The sequence below is a fragment of the Psammomys obesus genome, unplaced genomic scaffold, assembly GCF_907164565.1.
Source record: "Psammomys obesus unplaced genomic scaffold, mPsaObe1.curated_primary_1811, whole genome shotgun sequence".
Lineage (NCBI taxonomy): Eukaryota > Metazoa > Chordata > Mammalia > Rodentia > Muridae > Psammomys > Psammomys obesus.
In genome coordinates, this window is record NW_026596069.1 from 20,063,700 (window position 1) to 20,089,675 (window position 25,976).

Here is a 25,976-nt window from a genome sequence, read left to right on the forward strand (position 1 = left end):
TCTCAGCTTACACACTTCAAACATAACTCATTGGCTATTTGCCGCTTGAATGCCAATGTCTAGCTGACAATTCATCTGAATGGCTGAATTATACGGATCTATTTTCTAATGGTTATTCGGTTTCAATAAGAAACCAACAAGGCAAAGTCTCCCCAATCCTTAGTGATTGGAATAATCCAAATAAACATTTAAGGAAGTCTTCACTTGAAAAGATTTTAGCAAAAAAAGTATGTCAGCAAGTGCTTTGCATTCCTGAAATGCCCTGTGTCTATAGTGATCAGGTAGAGGGACGATTTCTAGTTCAAATATAACTTAGCGATTGCCACATGGTGCAGAATCTTTCCACCCCTACACTCCAAAAACCCAATCAGACAAGTGCCCGTAATCTGATTCCCAGTGTACCGGAGCGCAGGGGCAGGCAATGAGAGCTGCACTCTGGCCAGGGACGGCATGAGTGACAGAGCTGCGGTGAGGCGGTGGGGGTAAGTCCTTCTTTGCCTTAAGGAAACAATGCTCAGCGCTAAAAGATGAAACCCTTGCATTGCAGATACCCATGTCTTCTCAGGCAGAATGCAGAAGGTAACTACAGGACAGGTGGAGAGTCCTTTTAAGCCAGAAGACTAAGCCTTTATGCAGTGCAGAAGAGAAGCAGAGAGACGGGAGAAGAGAGGGGGGATGCTTTTTAGGATGGGAAATTACTCTGTAATATCTTTCATTAGAAAAATTACTCACCCGGGAACTCAGCTGTCTAGGAGTGGGTGAGACAGTGTATTCAGGGAGGAAGGAAAGCGTCCGGTTCACTGCAGCCGGTTATATCAACAAATCCCCCTTTGTTCTGGGGGAAACGCACCAGCAAAAACAAATCATGTTGGTCCATTTCCTATGAATGTAAACACATCAGGGCTCAGGGATGGAGTTCATGGGGCTGTGAGCAATGCTGGGGAGACCCTCACAGAGGCAGAGGGATCCATGGGTGCTACAAGTTTTGAAGTCCACAGCTGGCTGGGGCTTTGGGGGCAGATCAGATTTTTGTGGATATTTTTTTTTTTAAGGAAAGGGGAGAGCTAAACCCGTTTTAAGGTTTCTATTTATGGTTCACTGTTTGGGGTACTCTGTTGTTTGTTTGTTTGTTTGTTTGTTTTAATTTCGCTGATGAAAATTTGAAGTTCAAAGAGCAACTGAGTGTCTTGCTTGGGTCTCTAGAGTGGGGACAGGTGTATGAATGAGCAGGGAGAGGTGACAAAGGGGTGTTGGAGGGAGGCTGGCCTTTCCCAGGACCGCCTTCCCTGAGCTCTCTGCTACTGAGCAGGGACTGTTTCCTACCCACCCAGCTCCCTCCGTTTCCTGCTTGGTCCCCTCTCCTCTTTCTTTTGTATTGGGTCACAGAAGACAGCACCTGTAATAGCACTTTGCCCCTCTGCTACCTGGCTGCAACCCTGGGCTGCTGGTGAGTCTTTTTCCATGCCAGTTCTCAAAGCCTCTTCCTCTTGGGGACCTTCGGAATGCCTCCCCAGGGTGCCCTTGCTGCTGCAATCCTACTGCTGTTTTTGTACCTATATTATGTCCTTCTAAGGAATACATCAACACTGTCCGGGCTGAAGTCTTTCCTAACTACATGATTTTCTTAGAGGACCTCACTTGGGCAGGGGACATTTTCACTCTAAATAGCTGTCCCCCTGGGTGGGTGAGCATGAGCACAGTGGTTTCCCTTTTCAGGTCAGAAGGAAAGCCCCATTGTCAAAGTAACAGCAAAGCAGGATTCTTAAAGGTGAAGAAAGCCTTCCGCAGCCTGGTACGTACAGAGTTTCCTCGCTGCCTACACAGAAGCCGGGCTCCCTGGGTCAGGGAGTAATATCCGAAAGATATTCCAACCTCACAATATATTCGGGAGGTTACAGTTCCACCCTCCTTGAGCCCTTGGTTTTCTAAGCCAGTCCTTCAGTATTAAACGCTGCCTATCTATCTGTCTTTTACCAGCGAGGGCCAAAACTGAATGCCTTAAGAAAGGAGGCAACTGGGGTGATTGCTCTTCCAAAGGGGAATGTAACAATTTCTGGCCAGCGGCGCAGGGGGCATCTACCCCTTCCCAAAGCTGCCTAGAAATCCCTTATTTCCTGACCACACTCCAAGCGCCTTCCTCTCCCTTCTTGTTCCCTGCCCTACCTCCACATCTCCACATGAGAAGCCAATCCCATGGGAGAGAAGTCTTCAATGAGAAAGAAGCTCCATAACTCATCTCACAGAAACTGCACTGCTTCCTGCCACACCCCTTTTTCTGGATAATCTTCCTAGTTCTATACCCTGTTGGGAAGACTGCGTGGGGCTGGCTTACATACTCCAGACTCCAGGATTGGGGGTGGGGGGGTATGTTGGAGAGCTACCCCACTGTTGGTTGAGGGACAGTGGGGCCTGAGGAGTTACTATCCTGTCTCCAAACACTTTCGAAAACATCCCTTACCCGGTCTTTCCTCTCCGGTGGTTGGCCCCTCTGGCAGCTACGTCTGTCTGTTCACCTGGCCACTGCCTGGGAGCCTGGCAGCAGCCTGGAGGGCCTGCAGCCCCGCCCTTGCAAAGCCTCTCAGGCTCGCCCTAGGAACTGAGATTGTCACGTACCAGTGCTACAAGCCCAGATCTGCCCAGAGGCTGGGCACAGATGCCCGGCTGGTTCCCAAGCTAGTTCTGCCTGCACCTTGCCTCCTCCTTGCCCAGGGCAACAGCAGGAAAGGGCCCTGTTCCAGCTGAGTCCCTGCTGGTCCCCAGAGCCCAAACCAAGTCCCAGGAGCAATTCTGCCCTCTGCCAGTTTATCTTCTCAAAAGGCAGTTCCACAGTCCCAACTTCGTAGCAAATTTCCTCCAAATCCGCAAGCCTCTGCTCCCGGGTAGGAGTAGGTACAGGCCTTTACAAACCCATTTTTAAAATGCCCCTTTGAAGCTACAAAATACAAAACTGAAAAAAATATATGCCTATTTAAAATATATTTTTCTTTATTCTTCAGAAATTCATATATGTACATATATGAATTTGTATGTATACAAATATGTACACATAGTGAAATATGATCAGATCCGCCCACACTGTGTCTCTACACAACTCTCCCCAGATCTCCTCACCCCCGTCCTTGGGCTACCCTCAGTCTTGGCCACAGAGGCTTCTTCTTGCAGTGAGCACCAGACAGTGCGGAGACCCACAACAGTGCTGAGAATCAGCCAGAGACTTTCAGTTGATTTATTTTATTTTATGTGTATGATGAGTGCTTCGCCTGCGTGTGTGTCTGTGCACCACCTGGATACAGTGCCCACAGCTGGCAGAAAAAGGGCTTTGGGTTCTCTGGAACTGGTGTCACAGGTGAAAGATAGCCATGTGTGTTTGCTGGGAACCAAACCCAGGCCCTCTAGCAGAATAGACAGTCCTCCTAACTGCTGAGCCATCTCTCCAGTGACCACCACCACCACCCTGGCCCTCAGCTGCTCTTAAACCAATTTCTGTCCCAAACAAAAACACACATGTAAAGTATAAATTCTAAAGCTTGCTGAAGAGAGCTAACTCCCAGTTAAATACAGTTTATTCTTGATCTCTTAAGGAATTTAGTTGAGATGGTTTTCTTTCTAGGGACAGTGGGGGCTGCTGTCCATTGAATAGGAAGTCACAGGAGATTAGAATAACAGCCTCTTGGTTATTGATTAAGGAGACATCCAGAAGCAGTCTTTCTTGGGTTGCAAAGCATTTGCATCAGCCCACCCTAGTCTGCGAGACTGAAGGCCTGACCCCCACCCCCACCCCCAGATTTCAGTGCCCCTTCCAGCTGGAAAACAAAGTTGGAAGCTTCTGACTCTCATGTTCTTCCTTCTAGTAAGTGTGGACGTTCATGCAGTAAAGAGAGCATCATGGTGGCTTTCAAAGGGGTCTGGACTCAAGCCTTCTGGAAGGCAGTCACAGCAGAGTTTCTGGCCATGCTTATCTTCGTTTTGCTCAGCCTTGGATCCACCATCAACTGGGGTGGCTCAGAAAACCCCTTACCTGTGGACATGGTCCTCATCTCTCTTTGCTTTGGACTGAGCATTGCTACCATGGTGCAGTGCTTTGGCCACATCAGCGGTGGCCACATCAACCCTGCCGTGACAGTGGCCATGGTGTGCACACGCAAGATCAGCATCGCCAAATCGGTCTTCTACATTGCCGCACAGTGCCTGGGGGCCATCATTGGAGCCGGCATCCTCTACCTGGTCACACCTCCCAGCGTGGTGGGAGGCTTGGGCGTCACGACGGTAAGAACTCTTGGGCTCTTGTTTCTGTACTAGAATTCCAGGCTGCTTGCAGACTCTCTTGAAAGATGGCTCAGCGGCCTGGGAGGTATTCAGAATACGGCTAGATTAAGGAGCTGGGGATATAGGTCAGTTGGTAAATTGCTTGCCAGATCCTGAGTTGTATTTCCAGCACAACATACATGAGACGTAGGGAGGCACAGATCTACACTACAGCATATTTCAGAAGTGAAGGCAGGAGAACTACAAGTTCAAGGTCATCCTCAGTCTGTTCTACTTAGAAACTTGTCTAAAAAAAGAAAAGAAGGAGGAGGAGGATGAAGAAGAAGAAGAGTAGAAGCTTGTGGTGTTGTTTTTAAAAACATATCTACAGGAGAGCCAGGCATGGGCTTGCCTACAATCTAAGGATCAGAAGTCAAGGCAAGCCTGAACTATATAATGAGACCCTGTCTACATAGAGGAAAAAAAAATATCATAAGGACATTATTATTTGCTATTGAGTGGCTTGAACATGATTAAAAGGTCTCAAAATCATTTTAGTTTGTTTAGTTTTTTTTTTCTCCCACCCCAGTAACAATACTGAATATGTTTTTTTGAGACAGGGTCACATACTCATTATCTATCTCATCCTGGCCTTGAACTTGTAGCAATCTTCCTGCCTCAGCCTCATATGCACTGGGATTACAGGTATAGACTGGATTACAGTATGACTGACTTGACTTTATTTTTATCTTAAGAGTTTACAATTATGTATTTGTTAGCAGGGGCAACATTCATTGTTTTTCATATGTAGGGTACTATGAATGATGGACATAAAGGGCCATGCTTTTTTAGGTTTATTTTACATCCTGTTCTTAGCCCCCTTCCTCCTTTCTTCCTAGCCCCACTTTCCCTCCCTGTTACCCCTATGGAGCCCCTACCCACCAAACCACCTCACCATACCATGTAGCATCAGGACTGAGCATACCCTCTTTCCCTGTGTCCTGTCAAGGTAGCCCTGCCAGGGAAAAATAATCAAAAAGCAGGCAACAGAGTCCATGGCAGGGTCATCCCCCATTCCCTTTACTAGAGGACCCTTACGAGGACCAAGATGCCCATAAATTACATCTGTGTAGCTGGCCTACGTCCAGTCCATGCCATGTTCTTAATCATAGCACTCAGTAAACAGAAGTCGGCAGATCCCTGAGTTTGAAGCCACCCTGATCTACAAAGCAAGTTCCATGACAGGCAGGGATACACAGCAAAAAAAAAAAAAAAAAATAGTAAATCCACATTCATTTGATCATCTTGTTACTCTTTATGACTGGCAATATTCCTCACTATCCCAGTTCCAGGGCTGGCTTTAAGGACATGGCTTATGTTTTAGTTGACACCTATGAACTAACCTAAACTCAATCGATGGGTCTAATAATTGCCTCATAGCATTCTAAATCTCTTAGGAACATCTTTTACACGCTAAGTGCAGCACTAACACATTTCACCTGTGTTGCTAAATACCACATTCAGTGAAAACTCAGTCACCGTGAGAGCGATTATCTGTAATGACTCAAAATGATTGTCAACTGATTCCTTCTTTTTAGGAACTAGAAGGGATGGAAATCGCAACCTGGGGTTGGTAGAAGACTCGCTCTAACCATGGCTCTGTCTCCAGATGAAATACACCCTTCATATTGATGCCTTGCTGTAGACCTAGACTCTTGTCTCAGTGCTGATGGAGTCTCTCTCTCTTTCTGTAGGTTCATGGAAACCTTACCGCTGGCCATGGGCTCTTGGTAGAGTTGATAATCACGTTCCAGCTGGTTTTCACTATTTTTGCCAGCTGTGATTCCAAACGGACTGATGTCACTGGTTCAATAGCTTTAGCCATTGGATTTTCCGTTGCAATTGGACATTTGTTTGCAGTAAGTCTTGAGTCCATTTGAATAATTGATCGATCTCATTTACCCTCACCCTGAAGCTAGCCTGAAGATGCCCGTTTGTTTATGGCTGATGCTTTCTTTGGTTCCACTAGCCTGGCCATTGCCAACCACTGCAACATTTAGATCATTTCAGGAATGTTGTTTACATCACTGCTAATCTTTCAATACACAGATACATTTAAAACTTCTTCCAACTAGTTGGATATGCCCATGTACCCATGCAGATTGTGCCATAAGACACACAACTCACTCAGATCCAGCCAAATCTGTTCATGTTATCATTTCTCCAACTAGAAAGTGGCTAAATCTCAGTGTCCCTCCAAGGAGACGATAGTGATTTGCAGCAAGTGATACCTCAAGAGCCCTGTTTCCAAACTGCCTAAGGTTTTGTTCTTTTTCCCCTATAGATTAACTATACCGGAGCCAGCATGAATCCAGCTCGATCCTTCGGACCTGCAGTTATCATGGGAAACTGGGAAAACCACTGGGTAACTACTAAGTTTATCTACCCCATCTTTTGAAATTGGGAACAATTGTCCAAAAGGTTCTTTTTTATAAGCATAATTTAGTTCATTAGTTTCGGTTGGTCCCCCACCACCCCCAATTCCAACTCTCAGCTTATTATTGCATCTGTCACAAGAAGGAGAGAAAGTCCAGCAGAGCCCTGCTGCAGATGACCATAGTGTTCTGTTCTAAATCTCTTTAACAGTTGGGTTTTCTTGAAACGTTGCCAGATACATGTCTGACAGACTATGGCAGAATGCTTGGTACAGAGGGCTCCCTTTGTAGAACAAATTTAAATCACAAGCATGTGCTGAATGTCAGTGTTTAAATAATTCAATGAGAGCCTTCTTAGCAACAACAGAAAATAAAGTTATTTTTAAAAGGAAGAAAGAGATATGCGAAGGTATCACCTGTGAAAAAGATATATACCATCTTAGATTACGTAAACATAATGCAATTACCAGCACAGGAGCTGGAATCGAGTGAACTGTGGATAGAACCAAATAAATGATGTGGATGTCTATGCCATTTTCACCACAGCTATAACTGAAAAAAAATAAATGACTCCCAAGAAGATGTATTTTTTTTTTAATCTCAGGACTACCCTTCTTCTTAATCTGGGCCAAGAGTCGTGAGAGACACATCAATTCTGTTTCAGTTGTTTCTGTCAACAATTCTCTCCTTCAACTCATAGGCAATTGTGAAAGTCACTCATACATTAATTTAAATAACCTATAAAATACAAGAATATACATATATGCGCCAACTTAAAATAGAGCTGATTCCTTTATTATAAATGTGATTTTACATGTTTTAAATTTATAAAAATTTGTCATTTGTGCTTTGACCTTTTGCACATGGCTGCAATGAAGCCAACCACAACTACTCAAAGAGGGCATGACCTAGGAAAAGAGGAAAATATGACACCATGACTGCACGAATTCCCTTACACAGAAAGTGTACTGAGTTGCTAAGACATACTTTGGACACAGACATGCAAAATGTTGATCCCCAATGTCATTCGTTGGACTGGTCATTTTGCCACTGTTACTTCTGAAAAGACTTACTACATTAACAAAAATGCAGTTTACATTCTGCGTGTGTGTGTGTGTGTGTGTGTGTGTGTGTGTGTGTGTGTGTGTGTATGCTCACGTGCACATGTGTAACATGGCATGCGGAGGTTAGAAGACAACCTTGGCTATCAGTTCTCACTTTCCACCTTGTTTGAACAGGGTCTCTTGTTCAACTCTGAGCACCAACTGGCCTATGAGTCCCTTGGGCTCTCCTATCTCTGCCTACCATTTCCCATCCTACTGGGCAGGAAGTACAGACATGCACTATGGTGTCTAGCTTTCCCGTGGGTTTCAGGGACTCAGATTGAGATCCTCACACTTGCATGAAGAAACTTTACACACGGAGCAACTTCTCTAACCCCAAAATGAAAACTTTTTAATGAGAAGTGTAGATCTTACAATAAATGGACAGGTAATGTAATGACAAGGTAGGAGTTTCTTTTAAACATGTTATATATTTAAAACATGTTACATGTTTACATGTTTTAAATTTATAATAATTTCTTTTTTCAGCAATAAAATTCCTTCTGAAAATTTAAAGGTACTTTAAAGCACACAGAACTATGTTTGGGAATTGGCACCAAGCTTTATTTCTGAGAATGTGGAAGCCGTCTCCTCCGGAGTGTTTTTAAAAGGGAGTGATTACTTAACAGTGCCGTTCTCCCTTCTGAGACTTGTAGCCTGTGAAGTGGCCCCAACCTAGTGAAATCTTACCAAGGGAACAAAGAGCAAAGGCATTTAGAGGAGGGCTCTCATTTCTCCTTTGAAAGGGCACAGAGAAGATAAACTTTCCTTTGGGCTCTTTCATGTTTAAGATAAGGAGCTTGGTTGGTCCAGCGACTCTCCCGGCTATTTTCCTGTTAAGGGTATGTGGTCTCCTTCAGCGGGAAGCTTGGCTTTCCTTTAGGCTTCACAATGAAGATGCTGAGCGCGGTTCACGTCCAGATGCTATTTTAAGCAAGACGTCGTCTAGTTTTTTTATTTATTTTTTCTTTTCAAATGGGAGCTCAAACATTAAGTTGGTAAATGGGTACAAACCTGACAATCAGCTCAATCACTTGTCAAGTATGCTATCTGAAGTAAGCTTGTAACCTCTCAAAGTGTCGGCTGCCCTAGCCATGTATATTTTAATAATGTCCGCATCAAAGGTTATTAATGAGATAAGAAAAGTGCTCGGTACAGCCAGTTAGAGTGTTCCATAAACAGGACTCTGGGTCCCAAGTGAATGTATGGGATGAGTGCCTATCACTCTAGGTAGCATGCCTGTGCTCTAAAGGTATGTGTTGCAGCCTAATGAGACCGAAAGCTTAGTTTATTCCGAGTGCGTCACTGATGGGATAAAAACACACCATTTGCTGGAAGCCTGTAGAATCGCTCACTGATCCTTATCTCGTCTACATCCATAAGTCAGCACAGGTATTCACCACAGCAGTAGACAGGGGAAGCACTCTCCAATGGGAGAGATAAATAAACCATAACAAAGTCATCAAATTTTAAAGAGGGAAAGCCTACAGCGTGAAGAAACTAACAGCCGAGTTAGTCGTCCACAGCTTTAAATTGCCTGGGATGCCCGAGCTGAACTGGTTAACGTGAGCGACAAACTAGGCACTTTATAGGTGTCATTTCACTTAGTCTTCACAGCCCTGTGAGATATGTATTATAGCCTCTGCTTTGCAGATAAAAAAAAGTGAGGCATGGAAGTTAAGTCATTTACAGTTATAGTGGTATAATTTAATTGGGAAAGTGCTTGCCCGGCGCGCAGGAAACACTAGGTTCTCTCTGCAGCGTTGTACATCCTGGGCATGGCAACACATGTCTGTAATCCCAGAACTCTGAGGGAAGAACCTGGGGACGTGCGGTGGGGAGGGGCAGGGTGAGTAGTTCAAGACCATCCTGAGCCACATGGTAAGTTCAAGGATACAAGAGACCGTGTCTCAAAATGGAAAAGTCCCTGACGTAGGCACTCACAGCACCGCTAAGTGATGGGGCTGGGACTGTATTCATTGCACATACTCAATAGCTACCACTCTAAGTGATAAAACTGCACCAGGACCCTGACTATACAGAAGTCAAGGTGATACCCTAGTGTGGAATACACAAGAGAAGCCTGGACCAAAAATTCTTTCTTTCTATCTTAAAGAACTCCTAGTGTCAGGGGCATTTTTATGTTAAGACTTATCGTGAAGTTGACAAGCCAGGTGTGATGGGACCCAGGAATATTTTCAATACTCATGATGCCGGGAGAGGGGAGGGATTGTGAGTTCAAGGTTAGCCTGGGCTGTGTTTGAGTCTTGACAGCAGCCTGAGCTATACTCTGTCTCAGGTAATTTTTTTAAGAACATTAAAAATACGATATTAAAAGAAAGAAAAGAGAAGAAATTATTCTTTTATGTTCAAATGTTGTTTAATAATGAATGAATCTTTGTAGAGTTGGTATATTTTCTCATTTATTTTCAAATATGTGTGTGTGTGAGAGAGAGAGAGAGAGGCAAGGTGGGGCATGACATTGCTGCCGTAATTTAATTCAGTTAGACCCTATATTCATGGGTTATCCACTGTGACCACTTTTCTCTCCTTCTCTCCTCTCCTCCTCCGCCCTTCCCCCAGATATACTGGGTTGGACCCATAATCGGCGCCGTGCTGGCAGGTGCCCTTTATGAGTACGTCCTCTGCCCGGATGTGGAGCTCAAACGGAGCCTGAAGGAAGCCTTCAGCAAAGCTGCTCAGCAGACAAAGGGGAGCTACATGGAAGTGGAGGACAACAGGAGCCAGGTGGAGACAGAGGACTTGATCCTGAAACCTGGGGTGCACGTGATCGACATTGACCGTGGTGAAGAGAAGAAGGCCAAAGAGTCGTCTGGAGAGGTCTTGTCTTCGGTATGACTAGAGGACAGCACTGAAAGCAGGAGAGACTCCCTAGCCCTGGCCTCAGATTTCCTGCCACCCATTAAGGAAACAGATTTGTTATAAATTAGGCAGGTGCAGGTTTCTCGTTTCATGTCTTATTACTCAGTTTAAACAACATATATTTTACTAGTATCAGTGGGGGAAGAAGAAACCTATAAGGAATATGACATTTTAAAACAGAGATCTTTTTTAAAAAGTATCCCCGAAGCAAATATGCAAAATAGTTTATCCAGTTCCCTTTCACTAATAACAACTGAACAGGTGAACCAAGATTTGGTCAAATCTTGCCTCTTACAGAGCATGTGGGCACCTCTGTGAGGAAGCTGGCATTGCCAATCCTCTCTTGAGTAGTGACTCCATTGGACTGAGTTAACAATGACAAAGCGTACCATGTCACGGAGTCACGTGCAGTCAAGAGAAGAATTGGAGTAAATTCTCTCCCAAGCCATCCCTTCTTCATAAACTACCTTGGAGAGGAAACAATTAGCAAAGGCCATTGCTGATATTAGTATTTATATGGCAAATATCTGATTGTCAGATCCCAACCCCAACTCATTATAATCCTTCTTCCTCCTCAGAATCCAAGAAACTATAGGGCTAAAATCAAAAAATCTGGAAAGAATATTAATTTCTCTCCATGCATTAGTTCCATCTAAAGAGACGTGCATGGGGACATCGGCTGAGGTTCAGGACAGCCAGACCTGCGGGGCCTGGGGGGAGGGGAAGCAAAGGTTACCACAGTCTTCCGGCTAGCACGAGAAGAAGGGAAATCTGCGTTCTGTCGTCAAGTGACTGGTCTGTTTTCAGTGCACATACTTAACCACACCACACAAGATTAACCGCCTAAGCTTGTAACTGCTTCACTTACTTTTTTAAATTTATTGGAAAAACTGGGGCATTCGTTTGTCATCGTGGTCTCTGTATCGAAACCCTCGCTGAGGTATTTTGGACAGGAGCTTGGCTGGTTAAGTGCTGACTTGCTGTTGGTGTCCAAGTCCTGCTTAGTGTAGAAGGTATGAACTGGCCCTGCCCCACCCCATCTGCTGACGCTGCCTTGCTCCCCACGGCATCTGTTGATGATCACCACTGTTGAGTATAACGATACCTATTTGTGTGAACTGAGATATGCGGCCGACAAGGTGCAACAGGGTTGCCAAATAAAACGGTGAGGAGGCCGGCTCTGTTTGATGCTCCTAGGTGGCCCATCTTTCATAGTGCACATAAGCTTAACGTGTTTTCCTAGTATTTACCCTTCTGCCTGGTTTACTTGTTAAAACCATTTGTTTTTTCCACACTGCTTTGTCTTCTGCCAGGAGAAAGCTCTGTAGAAACCCCAGTTTCTACCATCGTAACAGCCCAGCCTAGCGTTTATCTTAGACAAAAGCACTGCAAATGTCAATTTCACTAAGCAAAAGTTAGTAGTGGGAGAGAGAGAAGAGCCATCTCTGGGAGGACCAGCTTGTAAATAGCTGATAATCAAGGGCTTTCTTCTCCCAAGCCCAATTCCAACTGTGTGTGACTTCTTATTGTTAATGGCAGTTTTGTGTCTGTGGCAGTGAGATAATGGACCACTATTAAACCTGATTCTCTTCGGTGCTAGGAAACTGATGAGCAAGTTCCCAGACAGCCATGAGGCTAGCATGTGCCTCTCAATGCCACCGGCACTTTTTCTGGTAGATGCTGGAAGCACAGGTCCCTTTTTCAGGGCTTTGAATATACTACGCCACAGACATAAGCACTCACAGAACCAGGGCATGAATCTCCCAAAGGTGGTTTGTGCCCATTATTTCAACAGTTTTCCTAATATACTACAATATACTACGTAGGCTTAAGAATAGGGTGCTTCGGTTGGTAATATCAACCACCAACAAACATGGGAGATCAAAAACAAACTTAGTTAACAAGAAATAATTACAAGGATTTCTGATTGCACTTTCAAAATCATGGCCTGCAATTGTTTTTATTATGCCATACAGTTTTCTTCGTTTGTGCTTACTTTAACACTCATTTCCAATGACAGCATTCAATATGGTAGGGATTGAAAAACACAGAATCATGGCTTTGTGGCTTTCTTTAGCAGCTGGCAGAGTGCCAGGCACACAGTAGGTAATCAAAAGTAGCATGGTAGTTGATAAAAATATTATGACACTCATTTGGGATTTAGGAATAACAATAATCTCTTCTAATTTTTGTTTTGCTCAATATTTAAGGAAAGTATAATTTCTAGTGTCATCAAAGGAAGGCAACATGGATGTGAAAACAGTATATTTTTATATTCTACTGTTTAAGGGCAGAGGGTAAGGGCTCCATCACTCTTCCTCTTTGCATATGAGACAATATGTCTTGCATTTCACTCAAGGCTCTGCCAGTTAAAAAAAAAAAAAAGTAATGAAATTGTACCTTTCTAATGACATCTATGCAGCAGGGGTCTATTGCCTCATGGATGGCACCAAATTATCCAGTGTATTAGGAGACCAGGGCTTTTTCCTTTAATCCCTTCTTATTAATGAAGTGCATAGCGCCGTTCCCCAGAGACAGCCGCTGACAGATACACAAGCAGAGAGATCAGAGAGGAAAGCTCAGGAAGACATAAAAGATTTATATGAGCAGTGGAACAATGCCAACTGTCTGTTCCCTGAGGAGGAGAACACAGACAACCCCCAAATTTCAGGTGGTCCATACACTGAAAATGCACAGTCTGTCAAAAACAGAGCAGAAAAGAATCATTGAAGCAGATTTTGAGGATTTTTTTTTCCTTAACGTAGGACTCCAATTTTAAATGCAGGTTTCCTTTTTCTTACAAAATTTCTACCCTTTCATACTTAAAAAAAAAAAAAAAAAGTTTTCTGGAGCCTAAGTCACTGGTAATTTTACAACTTGTTTCTGCCATTTGACACTACTCATAATTTTTTTTTCTTTTCAGTCATCAGAGGGGTGTCCTGCCGCAGCTCACAGGCACTGCTGGCCAGAGCTGCTCTCTGTTGGAGATTCCATAAGGAGATTAGAAGTCTCTGGAAAATGTGCATGATAGAAATGAGCTGACTTATCAGAGGTCAGTTTCAAAAGGCACAACTCTTGTAGGTGAATCCAGGCAGAGTGTGGAATAGTCTAACCTCACTGATGGTCGTGAACTTCCAAACGCGTACCTGATTAGAGCGCTGGCATTGATCCTTGCGTGGCCCCTCGTTGCATCCTGTTGACACTTCCCCACAAATCACACATGACAAATCTGACAGATATACTGCCCTGTGACAAGCAGAGGTGCTGGGCCAAATAGACAATCTTATAAAAACTACAAAAAGTTCTTAGCGTAAGACTTCAGGATATGTGAATTTGGAACTTGCTGGATCTGAAAGTAATAAACTTTTCCCAGAATACTCACAGAGTGAAAATTATTAGGAAAGAATGGTTATTATCTAAAAGTGTCATCTAACAAAACTCGCTTTCTTTACCTCAAATTGTCTGAGTTCATGTCTAGGGGTCAACGCTTTTTAGCACAAACCTTTGAAATAACACAAACCTTTGAAACCCATAATTCTCAGAAAGAAATGTTAGACATTTAACTTCAAAAATCAAAAACTGGATACTCACTTTTTGCAAATAACTACCCATAGCCTGTGAAAATATATACTGAAAAAAATTGTACACCACATGTCATGAACACTAAATTTAAAAGCAGTTGTACTGTTACACTTTTAAGTCAAAAATCAAGAGCTGACTTATATAACCCATTGTAAGGTATTCCTAAAATTTTTTTTCAAGTTTCAGGTTAAATAAACATACAATTTATGGAAATACATAAATAATTATTTGCCATTTCATGACCCAATCATAATAACTTATAAGAAACTAAGAAAAACAAAGTGAATGTGTGGTTTTATTCACAATTATTTATTAACTAAATATTATTCCAACATTAGAGCTGATGCTGAAGAGATTTAAATTGTAATGTCTAATATTTGGAAAAAAATCTATTAAAAGAATTAGCAGTGCGGCTGGGTTCTGTGTCTTATGTTGTATCATATTACTAAGATCATACAAATAAATCTTCAAAGTTCTTTTTAATTAAATTTTTTTACATTAATTACATTTTATTCGCTTTGTGATGGTCTTTAAAAATTTGGTTGTAGTTTTTGGCTTCCTTTAGAATGAATGGGAGCTTTTTGACATTTGAGTATAACCCAACGGTGGTGGGTAAAATCATTTGCATGCTGAGAAAGCCTGGCGAGTACATCCTGGGGTGGGCCCTGGCGTAGACAGTGAAGATTAAGTTTTCGAAGGCTTCATTCGTAATGTCTACACTTACAAAGCAGACTGAGATATCAGCTATCACCACAGTGAGTCTAAAGGGAAAGACTCCAACAGCCGACTGGCAGTGCTAACCAATGGTCTGCCCTCAGGCTGTTTGGCAAATCCTGTCCACCCAGATGGGTAGCCTAAGCTCAGTGAGTGTTTATCTACTCCCCGCTCTGGGTTCTTGGCTTAAGTCTTCTCAATTTTTAGTGGTTACAGACCTTCAGTGCAAGGTTGGGGTAGTCATTTATGGAATGTGCAGCCTCTATGATAGGTAAATAATCCTTGGAAGCCAAATCAATATGTGGCTCTTATAGGATTTGTGATATGGTGAAATGATTGGAATAGTGCCAGTCTCCTCCACTGGGTTCTAAACTTCTTAGTAACCACGAATGTGTCTTCTTTATCCTTTGTGTTTCTCTTTCCCCACTCTCATTCCTGTTGTGTAAGAGGCTTGATATTCCCCTGGATAAACACATGCTGCAAGAACGAAGCAATTAAAGAGTATCTTACAATCATGAGGAAATGCCACAAAGCCCTGTTCAACCTGGTTGCTTTGTGCTGCTGAGATGTGCATGCTAAATATTTGCATCCTTGTAATTCCAGGTAGGAGCCCAAAATTAGTTCAAACACAAAAGAAATAGCGCACACAAAGAATGCAACGCTAATTGGATTTCTAAAATTTATACCCAATGTGGAGGCAACAAGGCATGTTTTCATTGCTGTGTTTATGCAGTGGCCAGATGTTAGATGAAATTTAGTTCAGTTGAATACTTCAGCAAGCAAAGTATTTTAACAAGCGTGGAAAGCTTGAGGAAGAAATGTCAGCCTGCTTTTCGATGATTATTCAGTTTTGGCAATGTCCAAAACAAGATGTCTCCTGAACTAATTCTTACCATTTTTTCGGTTTTCCCACTCGTCTCTTGTCTGGGTTTTAAGAAGACATTGAAGGCTTAAAAAGGCGAATTGTGTTCTTACACCTCCACGTGTTCTGAACTCTCTGAGAAACCATGGCATCCAAGTTAATAATGGAGATAGCACATGGCGAGTGCACACGAAACGCAAGATGAGAGGGTGAGCAGAGGCACACTGTGGATGCAGAGAAAACACTCCGATTTTAGGCATCTTCTGTGTTCCCTCTTTTTCTTTCAAAGGGCCACTTGTCACAGAAAAATAAAATGTTTTGAAACTAATACCCAAGGGTAAGGAAGATAGAGGAAAAATGAATTCAAATTATTAGCAACTATAAAAGCTTATGTATGTTGCCACAGAACTTATATATTATTTTCAATCATTTTACCTCAAGGATCATTAGAAGGTACACATCACTATTATTTTCATCTTTAAAGATTAAACTGTAATAAATATAAAAAAGAAAAATTGAAATTAAAAAAATTAATAAAACAAGTGCTTAGAGAAATACACAAATTACCTCACATACACGTAGTAGAAAAACAATATCTGGACCCTGTTTCTCAATTCCAACTATCTGTAGGAGTCTCCAGCATCTCATACAGATCTCTCACAGCCCTACCAACCCACTTTCCCAGCACTGATATTTGTCTTTAATGGCATGCATGTTCAAGTGCATGTAGGTATATATTATGCATACAAGGGAAATCCTCATTTTACCACCCCACCATGGAACAGTAAATTAAATACTGAGAACCTGGAAAATTACAGAGCTTAGAAAAATTTACAAAGGGGAATAAGATAAACTGCTATGGAGGATTTACTTATACTTTTGATAATTTAGGGAATTGGGTGGTTTTTTCCCCCCCTGAGAAAATATTATTGAAATCACTATTTAAAATACAGCTTGGTTGGTCTTGAAAAGGCTAGAGATGAGGATTAATTGCAGCCATGGTTAAAGTCTTCAACAGTTCAATAATAATAATAATAACAACAACAGGTGAACACTTATTGTCCCCAATTTCTCATCCCTTATGGAAACTTTGCAAGCTATTTCCACTATGCAGACATAAGAGGAAACTGAAGTCTAAAAAGTAATCAATTCATTCAGGGTCACAGGACTTCCAGGGGACAGAAGAACCCCAGGCAGCCGTCCACACCTCTCTGCTGCCAGCCACTACCCTCTGGGGACTCTTAGCTGAGGCACATTCAGGTTCCAGTAGCTCCAACTTTCATTATCTCTATTTTGCATGCCTTTGATTTTTTTATATCAATTGAGATTACAATATACTGGAACATTTTAGTTGTGCCCGACCTAATCTTTCATTATCACTTCAGTGGCCTCTGCAGGAAGATTTAAGCCTCAAGTGCAAATTCCACAAAGATAGACTAGCTAAACTTACAAAGTGTTTTTAAAGGGGACTTTGAGTGCCCAGGGGAACTTTCTTTAGTGATCAAGAGTAAGCCAAAAACTTCTCTCACAATGCACCATCTATATTTTTGCTCAAAATTAGCAGCTCTTTGTCCAGGGAAAATTTGGTGAATTTATTTTTTAAACACCTATAAATAAAATATTAAGAAAGGTATTTGTAAGGCAGGCATGGTGGTACACGCCTTTAATCCGTACCCAAGGAGGCAGATCTCTTTGAGTTCTAGGCCAGCCTGGTTCACACATCGAGGCCAGGACAGCCAAGGCTACAAAGGGAAAAGTGTCTTGGAGCAGGGTGTGTGGGGAGTGGGTATGTGTAAATAGCGTTTGGAAATAATCCAAACCACTGGGATAATCACTTTGCCTGGGTAAGACTGTAGAGTTAAAAGAACTTCTGTAAAATGTTAGTGCCTTTCTATAAAAAGACACCATCACCATGACCACGGCAGCTTGTTTAAAGGAAACGGTTTAATTGAGGCTGGCTTACAGTTCAGCGGTTTAGTCCATCATCATCACGGCAGAAAGCATGACAGCATGCAGGCAGACATGGTGCTGGAGAAGGCCTGAGAGTTCTACATCTTGATCCACAGGCAGCAGAAGGAGACTGTGCTACACTGGGTATAGCTTAAGCTTGGGAGACCTCAAAGTCCACCTCAACAGTGACACCCTTCCTCTAACAAGGCTAACAGTGACACACTTCCTCTAACCTCCTAATAGTGCCACTTCTTATAGGCCAAGCATTCCCACACGTGAGTCTTTGGGGGCCAAACCTATTCAAACCACCACAGTTAGCGATATAATGGAGTAATCAAATTATAACAGTGGCAATGCCTTCTGGAAATAGTTGGCAGACTGCCTACTGCCGCCATCATCTCTTTCAGTAAGAAGAAGAGTTTGTATAAGACTCAATACACCTGTTACTGTCTTGTTTTCAAACTACAAGATAATAGGGCAAATGCAGATTTACATAAGACAAGAGACAAACCCACAACAAATAAATAAATCTTTGAATACCCACTGTCAATGACCGTGGGAAATGGTTTGGGGAGATAGGAAGGAGGGAGGGAGGGAAGAGGAAGGAGAACATTAATCTCTCAGCAATAAAAGTGAGAAACGAGGTTACAAGCGCTTCTAGCCCCTCTCACCACAGCATTACTAAAATTGCCACCATCTCTACATGGAGACAAGTCTATATGCAGCCACCCCGGCATGGTGGTGCATGCCTACCCTCCCTGTAGTTGGCAAGCTGACCTGAGAGGATGACAAATTCCAGGTCAGTCTGGGCTACCTACGAAAACTGCTTCTGGAATTTTTTTGTTTTAAGAGAGGATTGAGAGAGATAGCTCAGCCAGTGAAGTGTTTGCTTGCCTTGCAAGATGAGGGTTAAATCCCTCCAGCACCCACATAAAAATACCCAGGTGTGGTAACATATGCGTGTAACCTTAGCAATAGTAAGATGGGAGACAAGACAGGTGGATCCCCGAAAGCTCACTGGCCAGTTAGCCTAGCTTGTCAGAAATTCCAGACCAATGAGAGACCCTGCCTCAAACCAAAAGTGGAAGATGCCTGAGGAGTGGTACTCAAGACTGTCCTTTCACCAATGGGTGCAGACACACAGACTCACTCACTCTCCTCTCCATCCCTCTCTCTCAAAATGGTCCCTGTGCTATGTCAACATCGTAAGTTTGTTGTTTTGTGTTACAATTAATGTCTCAGAGAGAACGGGCCTGTGTAGCATCTGAGATGACTGAAGTCCTAACTTTAATTTTCAAAACCTCAGGTTAAAGGAGATCTTCCTGAAGGGTGAGAAAAGGATTTTCTTTCTACATCCTGATGTTCAATAGGCATGCTGGGTAAAAGCAAGACTTCCTCATGTCTCTTACGAAATTCTAAAAATCATTTCTTTTAAACCATAAATACATAAGGGGTTGGGAAATTGGCCCTGTGGTTAGGAACACATCCAGCTTTGAGGAACACCAGAGTTCAGTTCCCAGCATGCATCGGTGACACACAACCATCTGTAACTCCAGCTCCAGCTGAACCTGATGCTCCCATCTGGCCTCAGAGAGCACTGCACTCATATGCATAAACCCACACAGACAAACATCTACTTACATCAGTCAAATAAAAATAAAATACCTGCAAGTTTGTCGGGAGCCGCTCCCGCCATTACAAGATGGCGCCGGCTTCCTGCTTCCTGGTTCTTCTTGCCAGCATTTTCGCGCTTCTTGTCAGCATTGCTTCGCGATTTGCGCATGCGCAGCTTTATGTTGATGAGGGTTTAGGCTGCAATCCAATTGCCAGCCATATACTGATGAGGACTCGAGCAGAGCACCAATTACAGACGGACAGGTCGCCTTGCTGGCTATTTAAACGGGGCGCTGCCAGGGGTTTGGGTCCTTCTCCATCTGCTGTTAAGAGCCTCACAATAAAGTTGCTGCTGGACAAATCCGTTGTTGCTGCGTCGTCCTTATCGGCGAGGGCCGTGCGCGACAAGTGGTGCCGAAACCCGGGAAACCTGCCGAACCCTGGGCGGAGGAACGACTCGAAGGACCCCCGACTGCTCGTCGGAGGAGGATTCAAGCCAGCAGTGCGAAACCGCGGTACTTTTCTGCAAGGTATGATTTCTGTGGTCTGGTGTATTCCGTTTCTCAATGTTAGTCTCGTTTTTGTCTTGTTGTGTTGTCTGTGTCTTAATTGTGGGAAACGGGATAGAGTGGGTGTAAAGGAGGGGCAAAGAGCGTTAGCAGACCATCAGGATAGTCTATCAGAAGCAGAAAAGGAAGAAATATTAAAAAAGGATAAAAAAGAAGAAATAGTCAAAAGGGAGAAAAAACCCAAAAACACGAGAAAACTTTCAAAACTCGAGTCAAAAAATAAAGAATCAAAGATGATATCAGAAACTAAAGGAAATACAAGCAAAAAGGAAGGGGTTAACAAGTTGTACCCTCTCCTGGATAAGTTTAAGACTCTTAAGGTGGAGTCCTCTTCCGGTGAGGAGACGTCCTGGGAGGAAGAGGAACCACGACAATCTGCTGACTCTAGTGAAGAGGAAGAGATAGAGCTCGATCCTGATGAGCAAGCAGAATTAGATGAGGAAGCAGCAAAATATGAAGCAGAGAGATATGGCCCTGACCCGCCTTATGCGCCAGGGTATGGTGCGACAGCGCCCCCTCTCGAGGAAATGATCCAAGTCAGAAAAAGGAGTAAAGCTACTAGGGCTATGGCTCCTAATTCATTAATTTCAGAAAAGGAAAGAAAGAAAATTCAGGCTGCTTTCCCCGTCTGGGAAGATGCGCAAAATCAAAGGCAGCACTCACCGTTGGATCTGAAACAATTGAAGGCTTTGGTGGAGTCAGTACAAACCTATGGTATTAGCGCCTCATTTACGCAGGCGCTGATAGAAAGACTAGCAGCCGCAGCTATGACTCCTGATGACTGGTCCAAAACAGTGAGAGCATGTCTTACTATGGGACAATATTTAGACTGGACTGGACAAGGCCAGTGGGTAGTTAATCAGACCTTATACCCACCTGAAGTATATGAACAAATACCGGTAACAAATCAAGGCTTGGCAGCAGCTGTGTTCTCTGCTCTTATTACTCCTTACACTAGCCATCAAGTACAGGTGCTATGCTCTACTCTAGATGTATGGGCTGTGTTACGATGCACCTACTCCGGCAACATTGATAATCATTAAAGGACCGGATCCTATTTTTATAAGATCCAGGGGAGCTGTGTGTATTTTCCCACAGGACCAAGACGAGCTTGGAGGTGGAGACCCAGGAGATTCGATGGGGGATCCTGTCAGCCTTTCCTCGACCCATGCCGGTGATGCATGATGCACAAGTCTTCCCAAGATTTTTCGCCACTAATGACTCTCTGGGACTACCTTATTTGCCAATGTCTATCTTCTGCCTTTTCCTATTTTAAGGAGTGGGTTGGCGTGGGAATATTTGGAGTGATGTTTCTCGCAGGTTTGTTCCTCTGTTTTTGGCTGCTCTGCCGATTTAAGAGACAACAACATCTTAAAAATGTGGCCATGGTGCGGGCAATGCTGGCTGTGGAACAGGGGACATCCCCCCAAGTTTGGCTTAACATGCTCAATCGTTGAGACACTGTCCGAACTTGTAGCACTCCTGACGGGCACAGGTTCCCATTGCACCAGGATGCTGTTCAAGACAGACTTCTGCACCTCCCAGGGCTCAGGTTCCCATTGCACGGGACTCAAGGTGCAGAGGGTCTCTTACACTGTGTAAACTCCTTGATCGCTGATGCTGTTGGCTCAGCAGGCTGATCGGTAACCTCATGGTGTGTTATTTTTCTGATTGAGATGGCCTTTAATATATATAAAAGGGGGAGATGTCGGGAGCCGCTCCCGCCATTACAAGATGGCGCCGGCTTCCTGCTTCCTGGTTCTTCTTGCCAGCATTTTCGCGCTTCTTGTCAGCATTGCTTCGCGATTTGCGCATGCGCAGCTTTATGTTGATGAGGGTTTAGGCTGCAATCCAATTGCCAGCCATATACTGATGAGGACTCGAGCAGAGCACCAATTACAGACGGACAGGTCGCCTTGCTGGCTATTTAAACGGGGCGCTGCCAGGGGTTTGGGTCCTTCTCCATCTGCTGTTAAGAGCCTCACAATAAAGTTGCTGCTGGACAAATCCGTTGTTGCTGCGTCGTCCTTATCGGCGAGGGCCGTGCGCGACACAAGTTAGTAATGAAACAAGAGTAGGAGCCTAAGTCTCAGCCTATGCTTCTTGGAAAGCTATTCCAAGATTTCAATGTCAAACTTATCACAAAGGACTTGAGTTATATATCATTGTTCCCAGAGAGCTGGTGACATGGAAACAGTCCGACTGAGGAAGGAGAAGGCTGAGATTTCCCCAGTGGCCTGTGACAAGGAAGAGTTGAGAAATACTGATGGAGATTATTCAGCCCTGTGGTGTTGATGCATTGTGCTTAAATCATTCATATTCTTTGAACTCTAATAAATCCTCATCAAACAATGATGACATTTTCATCTCATCAAAGTTTAATCACAAGAGTATTGTAATTCTGATTTTCTTCACCTCAGTTCAAATTGAAAGTAATTGTCAGACGTTACTTTAATTCTTACATGTCTCCTGTGTTATTATTATAGCCCATTTCATTCTCTTGGAGGCATGACATATTTTCTCTTATTCAAGCAACCTTAGAACTTTGTCCTCTACTTACAAATAGTTCATGTAAAGCTCATTTTAAAACACATTTTAGGTACATTAACATGAATGGCTATTTTTTTTTCTCTTAAAACACAGAGAAGCATGAGTGGGAATATGGCCCGACTATTGAATTATTTTACATTGGAAGACTTCCTAATTGCCTGAACTCTTGATTGCTTCAAGGAAATTGTAACCAGCTCCAGAATGATGGGCTTACCATGCACAAAAGCAGAGAGGGGAAACACACCTGCTTTGTTTTATTGCATTGACACTTGGAAAACAATTTAAAGAACAGGGGTGGGGAGTTACCCAGCTGAATCAGAGTGATCTAATTTTTCTTGCTGACTTGTGTGTGTGTGTGTGTGTGTGTGAGAGAGAGAGAGAGAGAGAGAGAGAGAGACAGAGAGACAGAGAGACAGAGAGACAGAGAGATACAGAAAACTAGCAACAAAATCCAAGGGGAGTATAGGATTTGAGATAATCTAATACATTTTGTGTATTTGTGTTTTCTGTTTCTTTCCATGAAGGATGGGGGTTACATGATCAATTGAAAGAAATCCGAGAGATCTGACTTAAATATTTTCAGTAGTGAGGGCCATAGGGGATATCTATGCATGGGGCAGAAGGTGTAACCAAAGCAAGGGCCTTGGGCTTAAATCTGCACAAACAAGCAATGTAAGAAGTGAACATGGCTGCAGGGAACCTGGGCCACTCTGGGCAAACTCATTTTAGCAGATTTATATTTGGATACAAAAAAACTCTAGTTTTACAGACAAACTTGACATTATATGTAAAATCTCCAACTCTTATATATTTAGTAGTTTGCCAAATGAAAAGTCTCTTAAGTCCCTGTTGTCCCCACTCCTACTCTCTCTGCTTGGCTGGAGAGAATTGTACACACTCACATTCATGCACTGACTTTGACTCTGCCTTCCAGGAAAAAAACTAACAATGTAGATTCTTTTGAGGGTCTCCCAACCAGGAACGAGATCCTTGAATCTAGTGAGTAGGTGTCATAGATACTTCTACACTTCCTACAAGGACGAGGACACTGCTCTACTGTCCCCAATAGAGATTTAGCTCAGTATATCAGTAGTGCTTGAGGTCAAGAGTCCCTACAACTGGTTGACCTCCATCAGTCTTGTTTCCCTCCAGGCCTTCTCCATATGCAGCCAGAAAGTAAAAATACATTCCAAATACAATGGCTCACATCTGTAGGGTTGAGGCAGGAACATAATCAGCCTGAATACAAAAAGCAAGACTCTGTATTAAAGTAACAAAATTAAAAAATACATACATATGTTTTAGTAAAGTCTGCAAGGTGTGGCTTATTTTTCTGTCCAACTTCTATATGCTTGCGTCTTTGCAGGAAACATAGTTTTGCCTTGAAGAAATATGAGCCTTCATCACATGGAGTCAGCCTCCATTGGGCTTATTCAATCAGACTGCACTTCTGCTTCCAGTTCTTCTTGGTTTGTTCTCAGGACTTCTGGGTCCTGAAGCTGAGGATGTTCAAGTCTCCTACAGTAAACAATACAGTATTTTCCAGTAACATACATGCATCCCTCCACGTGCTTTAAATTATCTCTAAATTTGCCATGTGATCTCAGATAATGAAATGTTCTCTAAGTAGCTCTTACTCAAGTTAAGAGTAATGGCAGAGAGTCTGTGCATGTTCAATACAGACAAGGGGGGTGTATTTTTTTATTTGTTTACAATATATTCATTATATATCCTGATTGTAGCCCCCTCCCTCAACTCCTCCCAGTCACGCCCTCACTCCCTCTTCCTCCATACCCACTTCCCCTAGTCCACTGAAATGGGAAGTTCTCCTCCTCTGCCATCTGATGCTGGCTTATCAAGCCTCATCAGGACTGCCTGGATCCTCTTCCTCTGTGGCCTGGCAAGCCCGCATCACCAGGGGCAAGTGATCAAAGAGTAGGCAACCGAGTTCATGACAGAGGCAGCCCCTGCTCCCCTTACTCAGGAACCCACATGGAGACTGAGTTGCCAATCGGCCACATCCGAACAGGGACTCTAGGTCCTCTTCATGCATGGTTCTTGGGTGGTGGGTGCATCAGTCTCTGCAGGATCAGACATAGTTTTTCAAATGTGTTTACTCTATGCTTCTTTGAATCCACAGATACAGGATTATTGTTACAAATGAAACTGTAATTTCATTGACCTCCTCAGCAGTTGGTTTAGGAAAAAATGTGAGAATCATTTGTTAACTGTCATTTGAAAAAAATGTTCCTTTTTTCTTTTGGGGAGGTTCTAATAAGGTTTATTGCAAAAATGTTCATAGTAATTTTTAACACTCCTGTTTGCAAGTCTCTTTAGAACATTGCTTACCTGTTTTTCCTGTCATGGAGTGGTAGCTGCCCCTAAGTCCTCAAACTGAAGCTGGCCTGACTTGCTTTGAATGCTGTGACAGAGCCATGTAGATACTGTGGGGCTGGAAGCTAGCCCACACAATGTCCTCCAGCTGCAGCTATAAGCTCTCTGGAAAGCAACCATGTAATGGCTATTGGAAGAAGCCCCGTCTTGTCAGTTTGGAATGAGGTCATGTGATCCTAGCAGCCAGCTACTAGGCCATCCAGCCCCATGAGAAAGTTCAGGTGCTGACTGAAGCTTAATGAGTGAGCCCAGCATCAAGCTGCAGCAGAGCTGTCCAGCTGAGCCAAACCCCAAACACTGACCCACGGAGTCCTGAGCAAGTCAAATAGCATTTCCGTGAGTAATATCAGTGGGTATAGTAACACATGACTGATACAGATAGTTCTACGCTGTGCACGCTGGTGCTGCATGAGGAGGCAATACCGGGTTTTGCCTCTATTCAGATTTACTCCTGGCTTCTAGACATGCAGAAAAGAAAGACAAAATGAAGTTATCTTTCAAGCTGACTGTCCACATAACCTCCTCTCCCTCTAGATGTCTTGCTATATGACAAGACATGATAAAAAAAAAAAAATCCCCTACGGTTTTAACTGCTCTTGAGTTTTGTTTCACTTGAAGGCTAAAGTGTCCTGTGTTGGCTTTCCAGCCATCTTAGAAAGAAATCAGAGCTTACTTGGGATCTGGCTGGTACTAGTCCAGTATCAGCTTTCATATCTCAGAGCTGTTCTCCACCCATCGCACTGTGTTTCGTTTGTTTTGATTCTGTTTATTTACATGTATGTATCTGCCGTGTTCCTGCTTGACCAAATGTATACCACACACATATAGGTGTCTGTGGAGACCACACATGGACCTCAGATCCCCTGGTATTAGAGTCCCAGATGATTGTGAACTGCCAGGCATGGGTGCTAGGAATTGAACCTGGGCCTTCTGTAAGAGCAGGAAGTGCTCTTAAGGGTTATACCATCTCTCTAGCACCCACACTCCTCTGAACTCGGTGAGTGTTTTCTCTGTGTCTCTCCTCTCTCCTCTGCCAAGCCCCCGCCTTTACATGCACCATTTCTTCTGCTTGAAG

At 43.4% G+C, this 25,976-nt stretch overlaps 1 protein-coding gene across 5 annotated transcripts; it reads left to right on the plus strand.

The window, feature by feature from the left end:
• Positions 1 to 358: 358 nt before the first annotated feature.
• On the plus strand, positions 359 to 14,253 carry Aqp4 (aquaporin 4). 5 transcript variants are annotated; one of them, XM_055625589.1, is made up of 6 exons: positions 361 to 482; positions 3,852 to 4,266; positions 6,000 to 6,164; positions 6,590 to 6,670; positions 10,367 to 10,636; positions 13,590 to 14,253. In XM_055625589.1, the coding sequence occupies exons 1-6, from the start codon at positions 451 to 453 to the stop codon at positions 13,692 to 13,694; spliced, it is 1,068 nt and encodes a 355-aa protein (XP_055481564.1). In that variant the 5' UTR covers positions 361 to 450; the 3' UTR covers positions 13,695 to 14,253. The 5 variants fall into 5 exon arrangements, with proteins under 5 accessions (XP_055481566.1, XP_055481564.1, XP_055481567.1 ...); XM_055625592.1 differs by lacking the exon at positions 361 to 482 and adding an exon at positions 1,384 to 1,447; XM_055625590.1 differs by lacking the exon at positions 361 to 482 and adding an exon at positions 1,773 to 1,792.
• The last annotated feature ends 11,723 nt before the right edge of the window (positions 14,254 to 25,976 follow it).